The 11,306-nt window shown below is 43.6% G+C and overlaps 1 protein-coding gene across 1 annotated transcript; it reads left to right on the top strand.

The window, feature by feature from the left end:
- Positions 1-4,138: 4,138 nt before the first annotated feature.
- On the top strand, positions 4,139-6,538 carry LOC147731700 (E3 SUMO-protein ligase KIAA1586-like). The gene has a single exon (XM_086954239.1). It carries the CDS (start codon positions 4,139-4,141, stop codon positions 6,536-6,538), a length of 2,400 nt encoding a protein of 799 aa, XP_086810365.1.
- The last annotated feature ends 4,768 nt before the right edge of the window (positions 6,539-11,306 follow it).

Below are 11,306 nucleotides of genomic sequence, written 5' to 3'. Positions count from 1 at the left end.
GGGGGGCTGTGCGCGCGGAAGCGCGCGCAGATTTTTTTCACTTTAGCCTCTGCCACACCAGTCCAGACCAGTTCTTCCAGCCATAGCCACGCCCCAGCATAACCGCGCTGCGCAGTTACAGCGGCAGGCAGCTCCCCAGTCCCACGCCACGACTCAGGCCCCCACCCACCCACCCACCAGTCCACATTAAGTTAGCCCGCCGGCGCCGGGCCGGCTCCACCACCAACGAGTACCGCGCTGACCAGTCGACGTACTTGGGCAGAGGGCGGCAGAGCAGAGCTGGCCTGGGCTCGTCGTGGCACTGGCTGCAGCCACTGAGCTACCTACCACAGTGTGTGTGTCTCTGACTCCTGGCCTGCCGACCGGCCCCCCCCACCACCATAACGGTAAGATAAGATTAGAAAATTAAGCAGAGAAAACTAGAAGCACTTGTTTGGTTGGAGGGAGGGAGGCAGGGAGCAGTCTGGGAGGGAGGGAGTGGGACTGAGCCTCGCAGTCGCACGTCGCCCCCAAGCCAGGCCAAGTCGATGAGAGAATCTCAGTTGATTGATAATAACTAAAATATATATGTGAGTGATAAAAAAAATATAATGTGTGCAGAGTAGACAGTGATTGTGTTTCACTTTCTTTCTTTGTAACTTTCGTTTCGTATTTCATCATGGTGGTGGAGCCGGCCACAGTAGAGCTTGTTGATGGTTTCGGTTTTGGGTGGGCGCTGGGCGGGCCGCGGAAGTTGGTGGGGGCTGGGGGTCGGACTCGGGCTAGAGCTGCCCTGGAGGTTCTGATGGGGGTTGGGGCCGGGGGCCAGTGGGGGGCTGTGCGCGCGAAGCGCGCGCACATTTTTTTCACTTTAGCCTCTGCCACCAGTCCAGACCAGTTCTTCCAGCCATAGCCACGCCCCAGCATAACCGCGCTGCGCAGTTACAGCGGCAGGCAGCTCCCCAGTCCCACGCCACGACTGCGACTCAGGCCCCCACCCACCCACCAGTCCACATTAAGTTAGCCCGCCGGCTCCACCAACGAGTACCGGGCGCGCTGACCAGTCGACGTACTTGGGCAGAGGCAGAGCAGAGCTGGCCTGGGCTCGTCGTGGCACTGGCTGCAGCCACTGAGCTCAGCTACCTACCACAGTGGGTGTGTCTCTGAGTAGTTACCATGGTTAGAATTATTGTTACCTACAAAATATATGACCCTGGAATTAATAAAGAAATTAATTGTATTCCAGTCAGGCCAAAATGTGTTTAAACATGCTAAGAAGCATGTTTAACGTGTTTCTGAATCAAGACTACACACGTTGTCCTTACTACCAGGAGTTGTAATGGACAGCTGAGTCTGACTCCTGGCCTGCCGACCGGCCCCACCACCATATCGGTAAGAACATTAAGCAGAGAAAACTAGAAGCACTAAACTTAGTTTTTAAGTTCGGTCAGCTCAGCTGACTGATTTCATTCTCATCTGGTGATCGTGATCTCCCAGCCAGTCCCACACTTATATTCTGGTCAGGTGGACGGCGATGAAGGAAGGGCGGGGAATGGTGGGGTCGGGATGAGTTTCTTGTTGGCAAGCAAACTGGCAATAAAATATGTGCCACAATAAAAAAAAGATATAAATACCGAATACGCTTAATATATTTTCACAATGGCTCAATAATATCCCTCCACTTTTGCCCTCGTGCAAAATTCTTTACATGATATAAAAAAAAATCTGTCTGCTCGATTTCCTATCACTCGAGCAGCAACAACAGTGCAAAACAGTATTTAAGCTATTTTTGAAAACTTCGAGCACTGAAGCCACGAATATTTTCCAGGAGCCAATGCCATGCTGACGTGTTTGTAAAAGGACCTTTCTTGCAAAGCTTTTCATTTAGGGTGTAGTTACAGTGGAAGGTACAAAGAAGGAAACGATGTCCCGATTACATTTAGATCATGCTTTTGTGTGAATTTTTGATTGGAGTCCGAGTATTTAAAATTAAATTAACGTTTTTTTTCCACCAAAGTTATACATAGATTAAAGGAAAAAAACATTGGACACCCTTGCACACTTGGTATATTTTTCATTGGTATTTACTATTTTCGCAGCATAATGTTACCAATACTGCATGGCTATCAACTTACTCTGCCACGAGAGTTGCTTTTCATGAACCTGCCTGCAGTGCACTTCTAATGTAAACCTTGTTAAGAATGGAATGGGCCTACATGCCCCAGAATGCTTAGTGCTGCTGATTGAAATACACGGACTAGCTAGCTCAAAGTAACACTCGACTCGGGCCAATGGGCCATAATATATAAAACTGAGCATTTTTTGCTAACCTGTTACTCCTAAGTTCAGTTGCACCGCTGGGGAGAGGTGAAGGCAGGTGCTGAATAGAACTTTAATTTCAATGATAAGGGGGCAGCCAGGCGCAGGCAGCATTACATTCCAATTTCAAGCTCTGTCGGGGCCCAGGGGGGAATCCTTTTTAGTGTTACGCCACCGGTCATAAAAGGCATTTATTTTCATTTACAATGCCAATAGCTTAAACTTGCGTAAACGCGAGACCTATTGCATTGCAAATGCTTGTTATTAAATGTGTTTATATATTTAAATTGAGCAGATTATTTGTAGCAATGGATTTTTGCCCTGAAGTAACTTCTCATTTTTATGACTGTATGAGGAACCCTGTTCCTTGAACCTAACTGTGCACGTTTGCAGTGTACTGTGTATACAACTTGTGTGTATGCAGTTTATTTGAACCCAGGCATAAATTAAATATAATTATAAAAAAGTTGTGGCAGCTGAGCTCACAAATGTTGTCCTGTGATCTGGAGTATGTGAAAGACTGTAAAAGCAAGCACACTACTTGTTCTGTGAAATCTGCCTCTTGCTACAAATCATATGTCTGTGCCCTGTTGTATATTCCCCTAGTTGGTGGTGCTGCTACACTAGCACTGTCTGAGAGACTGAGGTAAAGAGGGATGAGCGACACGTGAACCGTGAGGTCAGATACCAAGAGAGAGAGAGATGAGATGACGGAGCATTAGATGGGCGAGGACTCTGAGAAGAGAAGGAAAGATATATAGAAAGACAGGGTGTTGAGGGGAGGGAGATAGAGAGAAAGGAAAGACAATCAGTTGGTGGTACACAGGGGGTTAGAGAGAAAAATAGAAGCGAGTAAGGGAGTGAAAGAATACTGAGAGGACTCTGCTACATTATGCTCCCAATCAGGGCGTTACATGTCTGTGATTGTTCAGCAACTTTGAGCGATGTTTCTAATTTTTTTAGGACAACAAGGTTGTGTTGAAATGTACTTTATTTTGCTGCATAGAAATAATATTTCTCTAGTGTGGCAACAACACTCTAGTCCCAATTATCTATAATACTTTAGGCATTGGATTCCTATTCCCGAATGTCAATACATTGAAGTTTATTTTTCAAATGTGTAAGTTTGATGCCTTAAATAAGTCAGCATAGGTGCTCACGCCAGAACACATAGATGTAACTTATCCCTCACACTGATACACACCTAATAGTTGCTACTACAACACACAGCTGTTGCAGGAATCTCAACAAAGAATCTCTGGCAGCCAGTACTGCATCTCTGTGATAGGCTCGAGAATTGGGGTAGCTTGCAGTTTCACTCTTCTTACCATTAAACACAGGCCTAGCCTACAAGCTGCCTGCAAAGTGCCCTTGAGGCTTTGCATTAACCCAGGCACGGGTCTGCTTTTCCTATCTGGGTAAGTGAGTTTCCCCCATTTCTAGGGAGGTCAGCTCACCTCACTAGCCCATTCCTGAGCCTGAGATTGCCTGAAGTTAGAGTGCCAAGCCCTAGAGGTACCATAGCAAATGTGACTGCAGGAGTAGGGTCCCTATACAACCTGTCTTCCTCACAGGATTTACTTTGCTTCAGAGACCTAAGTCGAGCCATCTTGAATCTTTACAGCTGTTTCAAAGAGGTAGCCTATGGCCTACACACATCAATAACAAATAACAACTAGCGATATCTGGTAGCTACTCCACATGGATGTTAAATATGTGCAGATGCAGAAATGTCTTTGGTGAAACCTGCAAATAAATATTATTGGTGCATGTTACTTTGATGAATTGACATCACACTTCGCACATGTCTAGCATGTTTTCTTTCACTTTGCATCCTTAGATGTCTCAGAGTGGACAGAAGAAGATTTCAAGCTACTTCACAAAATTTAAGCCCAAGATTGATGAGGAGCCTGCTAGCAAACTTGCTAGAAAAGACCATACACTTACAGCGGAAGAAGGGAACAAGGAAGATGAAGTGCGAGAGAAGGCACTAGATGATGAGAGTGACACCACTACTAGCAGCAGCGTTATCATCACCCCTACAGAAGAAAAGACACAAGATCGTCCTCTTACAGATGAGCCGCATCATGCTGTGGAGATTGCTGTAGAGATGGAGGAAACTCCAAGCACTAGCGAACAGTCTGACATATTATCACTGAAACCACATTCAGACAGAGTTTTAAGGAAAGGCATTCTTCCTAAAGGTTGGAAACATGACCAAAAAATATATTTCCAACGCAAGCATCCATGGCTAATTGTTAAAGGCCCTAACCTTGGCTGTTCTGTGTGTCGCCAAATCCGTGATCTTGGTGCTGAGAAATCCAGGGGAATGAAATTGTCCAAAGAATGGACTGAGTCTACTGTGAAGGCATATGGCACCAATATAGAACAGCAGCAGAAGTCATTGAGGAAAAAGATTGGAGAACATGCACTAAGCAAGGCTCATGTTGCAACTTTAAAAATCTTAGAAAACGCTAAGAGAGATACTTTATTGCAAGTAACTGCAAAAGCACAATCTGTACAAATGTCAGCAACAGCCAGAATATTCCGTGTAGCTTATAAGGAAGCAAAGCGAAACAGGCCAGCGTATGGTTTTGAAATGGAGATAGACTGCCACCAGTTAAATGGACTAGATATGGGTCGAATTTTGCACTCCAATGTAGCTTGTTCAAACATACAACGCCACATATCCTTAGAAATGAAGAGGAAGATATTTGCCAAAATGATTGAGCTTTCCCCCAAAGTAAGTCTTTTACTAGATGAAGCCACTGCGTTAAATAGGAAAAGTTCTTTAATTGTGTACATGCGAATGCAGCTACCTGACATGGACTCCCCAGCTAATATGTTTGTTGACCTCATTGAGCTGAGTGATTTGTCAGCTGATGGCATAGTAAACAGTTTACTGTCTGCACTAAAAAAAGATCCAATTAATATAAGTGAGGACTTTCTCTCCAAATGCATGGTTTCAGTTGCCTGTGATGGAGCTTCAGTGATGTTTGGCCGCCACAGTGGTGTTGTAAAGAAGTTGCAAGAAAAAATCTCTTCCAATATTGTAGCCTGGCACTGCTCAGCACATCGCCTGGAACTTGCCGTTCATGATGTCATGAAAGATATTGGTGCTACAAATCATTTCAAAAACTTACTCGATAAGCTCTATTCTCTATTTTCCACCTCTGTTAAAAACCGTTTGGAGCTTAAGGAATGTGCTGAAGCTCTTGACGTTCAGCTCTGCAGAATAGGTAGAGTGTTAGATACTCGCTGGGTTGCATCAAGCTTCAGAACAGTGGAGGCTATTTGGAATGCTTATCCTGCTCTCTACAAGCACTTTAATAGTGCAGCTGATGATGGTTCCCGTGACAGTTCAACACGAAATATGTACACAGGCCTAGGAAGGCGGTTATCATCTATACAGTTTGTTGCTAATCTTGGCCTCATGTATGATGCTCTTCAGGAGTTATCCGAGTTATCACTTGAGTTACAGAAACGTGATTCTACAATCATTGATACTCACCGGGCTATTTGTCGGCAAATAGCTGTGTTTGAGGCAATGGTAGACAGGCAAGGGAACCATTTCTCACTATGTAAAAAGGCCATGGAAGAAAATATATTCCAAGGTGTGGTGCTGCACAAAGGAAAGACCACGGACAAAATAATTGAACAGGGTCAGTTTTTTCGTAGCCTTGCAGAAAATCTAAGACATCGTTTGTTGTCTACAGGAGGAACGAATTCTGCTGACAAAAAGGCTGAGTATGATACACTCATTAGCGAAGTGAAAGTTTTATACAAACAGTACTGGCCTGATGAGCTACCTGTTCTTTATGGTGAGAGTGATATTGAGTCTCTGTGTAAAAGATTCAACATTGCCAGCCGAGAAACCATACGTGCTTACAGAGAGTACAAGGAATCTGGAGGCAAAGAAATTAAAAGGCAGTTCAAGGAACTTTTGATGGCCATACACACTATTGCTATCAGTACTGCAGAATGTGAGCGGGGATTTTCTCAAATGAATCTGATATGCACATCCACAAGAGCATCATTGGTGACTCAAACAATATCTTCTTTAATGTTTTTAAATCTTGTTGGTCCACCATTTAGGAGATTCAACCCATTACCCTATGTTCAGTCCTGGCTTGCAAAAGGACGAAGATCAGCTGATGACACTAGGAGTAAATCAAGGAAAGAGGAGGACATGGAATGCACAAGCAATTTAGACTGTTTCTGGGGTTTTCTAGAAAAATAGATGTAGCCCATTCCAACTGAGAAAATGTGTGTCATTGCAATGTTTTGGAAAAGTTAGGCTTTACTGTGTTAGGATATTTAGTTGTTCTAGTTTATATAGGTTATTTATTTGCATTTATACCCCTTTGTTTACAGTGTCAATTTATTTAATATTTTGTTATATTTATGTGTCTTCTTAGTTTGGATGTTCTATTTATTGTTCTATTTAATATATTTTATTTATTTTGTTTTTATAACAGTTTAATTGCTTTTTGGATTTTCATTTTACGACATGTATCTATTTGTATTTATATATTTAATTTTTTGTTAGTTTGTCTTTATATAATTGCAGTTTGTATGGCACTATGCCTGGTTATTTTGCACTAATAGGTATGACTTATTCAAGATACGGTCAAATTGAAACTGCCCAGCCCCCCTACCTATTCCTTTGGCCTTAGTATTTATTTATAAAATGTTATATAGCGCGAACCACATTTTGGTGGAGATCACAGTTTTCTTTGCTTTATCTTAAGTTAAAATATTTAATTAAAAAGTCATATTTTGAACATATGCCTCTTTTCTAATCTGTGTTGCCTGTGTCATACAGAACTACATAGTTTCATGATTTTCTTTTTTACTATTCTTAATGTCTAATAAATGCACATATAGATCCAGAGAGAAGTTATAGTACAAGCCCAATTGGTAATCATCCTTTTTTGTTTTTGTTTCTCTAAAGCAGTCGCTTTAACTGAATATTACACTATACTGATTAACCCCATGCCACTGGAAGTGAAAGTGGCTGACTGACTCATTCAAGTGTATTGCATGATTTTATTCAGTTTATCTGTTTGGACTAGTGTTTTCACAACATTGGGTTTTATTTTGTCACATAACTTAAGCTATGTCAAGTTGTACCTTTGAAATCATAGACTCTGTTTAAAATGGCATGCCCTACCCCAGTTTATTGTCCTTCCCCAAATCAGCACACAGAGCACTGAAATTGTCCATTTTCAATGCATTAGTGGTTTTAGCTAATTTATTCCAAACTTGTGATTTAAATGCACATTTGCTTTCATCTTTTTCAAAATGGTTCACGCCACGGGGAACCTCCTATCAAAACCTTACGAAGGCTCCCTTTCTGAAATTCAGATCAGGTATTATATTTGACTTTTAGCAGTGGCACTTGAAGATGTGGGTGGGGCTAATAAAGTGGGTGGAGCCAGTGGCGAGAGGGGCGGGGCTTGAAAAAGTGGGTGTGGCCTCCGAAAAATATTTCAGCACCTGCACTTCATATTTTACAAATTAAGCACTGGTCATGAAGTGTAAAGCACATACTAAGGTCACAGATTCTGTTTCCCAGGGTAATGACCTGGCAGATCAGACAGCGAAACATACAGCATTGACTCACACTCAGACAACTGACATGACAAAGACAATAGGACCGACAAATTGTATGACAGTTAGGGATCCCGCACTAGATGTTATCGATATTCAGACACATGCTACCCCAGATGAAATAAAGAAATGGATCGAACTAGGAGGGATCCAGACAGATCAAGGTTGGATGACGAAGGGAAAATCTACATGGTTTCTCCCTGACTCTATGGTTCAAGTCATAATCAATACAGCACATAGCCCAGCACATCTAGGAGAAAAAGCAATGTTAGATAGTTTACAGAATCTCTGGAGCAATAAACACTTATGAGCAGCAGCAAAACAGAAAGTGCGTACTTGCATGATCTGTTGTCAGTTCAATCCAGGTAAAAGCGTCCCTGTAGAGCAAGGTGGATTTCATCCTCCCGATCATCCTTTTGAAGTCCTCCAGATGGATTATATCCAGATGGACCGTTGTCGGGGATTTAAATATGTCCTCGTAGTTGTTTGTGCACTGTCCCGTTGGACCGAAGCCTACCCAGTCCCAGATTATACTGCTCCGACCACTGCCAAGCAGCTGGTTCGTGAATTCTTCCCACGATACGGCATGCCTCGTGTCGTGTACTCAGATAACGGTCAGCCATTCTCATCCGAATTAATGAAGCAGGTTTCCTTGCTGCTAGGATATCAGTGGAAATTCCATTGTGTCCGACATCCCGAAGCCGCAGGCCTTGTAGAAAGGCATAATCAGACACTGAAGACACGTCTTGCTAAAATATGTCAAGAGAAAGGGGTCGACTGGATAGTCGCCCTGCCAGTGGCACTGTTCTACATGAGAATGGTTGCCCATTCAAGATCAGGACTATCCCCGTACGAAGTGGTCTTTGGTAGACCACCGAATATGTGGGGGACGCCCATTCCTAAAAAAATTACCGATGTTGATTGCAATATGTTGACAGATTACCTTGCCTCCTTGATGTCTGCACTCCAATCATGTCGTTCACAGGTTGCCGCTGCCTTCCCTGACAACACTGATGTAAAGCCACACGATGTCCGTCCAGGTGATCTGATCCTTATAAGGAACTTCGACCGGAAAAGTCCGTTGGAGCCCCGCTGGAAATCGCCGAAGACCGTTCTACTTACTACGAGGACAGCGGTGAAGGTTGAGGGCAGGAAGGGGTGGGTCCACATGAGCCATGTTAAGCTGTGTAATGAACTGAAATCCGACCCAGGCTCATCCACCCCTTCCAAAGACTGTATCAAGCCCAGTGACTTTGAAGTCTCCAAACGAGAGAAAACTCCCCAAGAGGAATACAGACTCAAGCTTCGATCTAGCAAGCCAGACAGTTTAATTGTTTAAGTCCTCCCCTAGGTGAATCGGTTAAATAGTTTCTGACATGTATCCCCTAGATCGAAATAGAGAGAGAGAGAGAGAATTCAAGAAACGTACATACTGCAAATCACTGCGTAGTCACTGTATAGTGACATTATTAATCATGTTTTTTCTAAGTATTCTGATAATTGTTGCAAGCGTACTTCTCCCTATCTATTGCCCTATTTTCAAGAATGGACAATCTGCTTATAATGTTTCTGCTGAACACTCTTTTAGCGAGTTACCTCCACACGAACTCTCTTACAGACTTGCGCTGCGCAACAACACATTCATTAGTATGTTACACCACTCCCATCAGACTAACAATGCTACAGACTGCTGGATATGTGGCCGACTCCCTCCCTACCAGAATTACAAGGGAGCTCTGCCCCTTTTTCCGTACCCGTTCACTCACAATGGCTCCTGTGGGGCATGGTTTAAAATAATTAATTCCTTAGATCCTGATATTGCTGTTTTCGACGGGGGCTGGGTTTGGGGAAACTTGAACTTGGTCCTGCTCGACGTCTGTTACCCTGATAAGGAGGGACTCCCCACTCGAATAGGAACTGATCTAGAAAATGAAGTATATGGATTAGGTAATTACACAATTAGCCTTATGATCCTTACTGTTGAATCCGAGGCTGCACCAGTCCTGCCCGCTATGCTAGTATTACCAGTCACTGGTGAATTATGTGTCAGAAAGAAAGGTTCAGTACACTTAGGTCATAGTAAATGCACTACTGTGGTCGAATTCAGTGATCATGGTAAATCGTCCTTCACAGCTATCAGTCACTCTTATTTTGTTTGTGGTCATACCGCATACATACGTCTGCCTCCAGATTGGGATGGTACTTGTTATATTGCATTCCTTCTGCCACCTGTTTTTCTAGCCCCTCCTGATTACCACAGAAACACAAATCTAGTAAAGAATAGACTCCGAAGAGATCTCCCGCTTGTCGACTATACAGAAACGGCATGGGAACAGTACACCGATTTTAATAAGGGATTCTTTTTCTTTTTAGGCCCCGTCCAAAACAGTAAATTAATACGTAGATTAACTAGAACACTTGAAGCTGTAGTACATGAAACTGCCTCCGCTTTAGGTAACCTAACAGAGGAGCAATCTGCTATGCGGGTTGTTGTCCTTCAAAATCGTCTTGTTATTGACGTCATCTTGGCAGATAGAGGTGGAGCCTGTAAGGTCATCGGGTCAAGTTGCTGCGTTTTCATTCCACAAAACGCGCCATCTGTATATCAAGCTATTACCCGTCTGCATAAAATTGCAAATCAGATACATCAGAATCCAGGCACCTGGACTTGGTCCGGTTGGTTCTGGACAACGTTAACTGCTTGGGGATGGAAGATCCTATCCTTCCTAGGTTTTGGCCTTGTCATAGTATTCAGCTGCTGCCTGTGCCTACAGTGTGGGCCGGCGATATGTGGACTGTGTGCCACATCGTGCATTGAACATTCCAGTTTTCTCTCAAATAGACAACGGAAGAGAGACGAACAAATTATGTTACAAGACCAAACTGATCAATTTATGATGATTGATATATCATGAAGGGTCCGTAGGGAACAAGGAGGGAATGAGGAAATATAAATTCTGGTCAAGTTGTGTTCCCTAGCGTGTACCCCACCGTCTCCATGTACGAGTTAAAGTGCATGTAACTTCCCTCCTGTACCAGCTATGAAGACGCAAATACATTTGCGTCTTACGTCAACATGTCCTCTTTCAGACCCACCCTGAATGGGTTGGATAGCCCGTTCCTAAGTATACTATGCCAACGTCTTTTTGTAGTGTACTCTACATGTTTTTCAGCTCTGGCAAAGTAGGCCCAGAATATCTGCCATCGAGCCTTTTCTCCCTCCTGACTCTGAGAGCCTCAGACCAGGCTGCCCAGGCTGCCCAGGCTGCCCCCGTACCCGTGAACTCTGCCTTACTTCTAGCGCGGCCCAGCGCGTTCAGCTCAGCCTGCTGCCTGCCAAGATCGACTATAACCTTCGAGTTATCTGTTCCGCTCCTCGAAAATACATTCCTGCC

This window comes from Lissotriton vulgaris, chromosome 2_1, assembly GCF_964263255.1.
Source record: "Lissotriton vulgaris chromosome 2_1, aLisVul1.2, whole genome shotgun sequence".
NCBI classification, from domain to species: domain Eukaryota; kingdom Metazoa; phylum Chordata; class Amphibia; order Caudata; family Salamandridae; genus Lissotriton; species Lissotriton vulgaris.
This window is presented reverse-complemented; position numbering and strand designations above follow the sequence as displayed.

Bases quoted from the DNA above. Each gene is read 5' to 3' on its own strand.
- LOC147731700 (XM_086954239.1), top strand. From the start codon at position 4,139: ATGTCTCAGAGTGGACAGAAGAAGATTTCAAGCTACTTCACAAAATTT.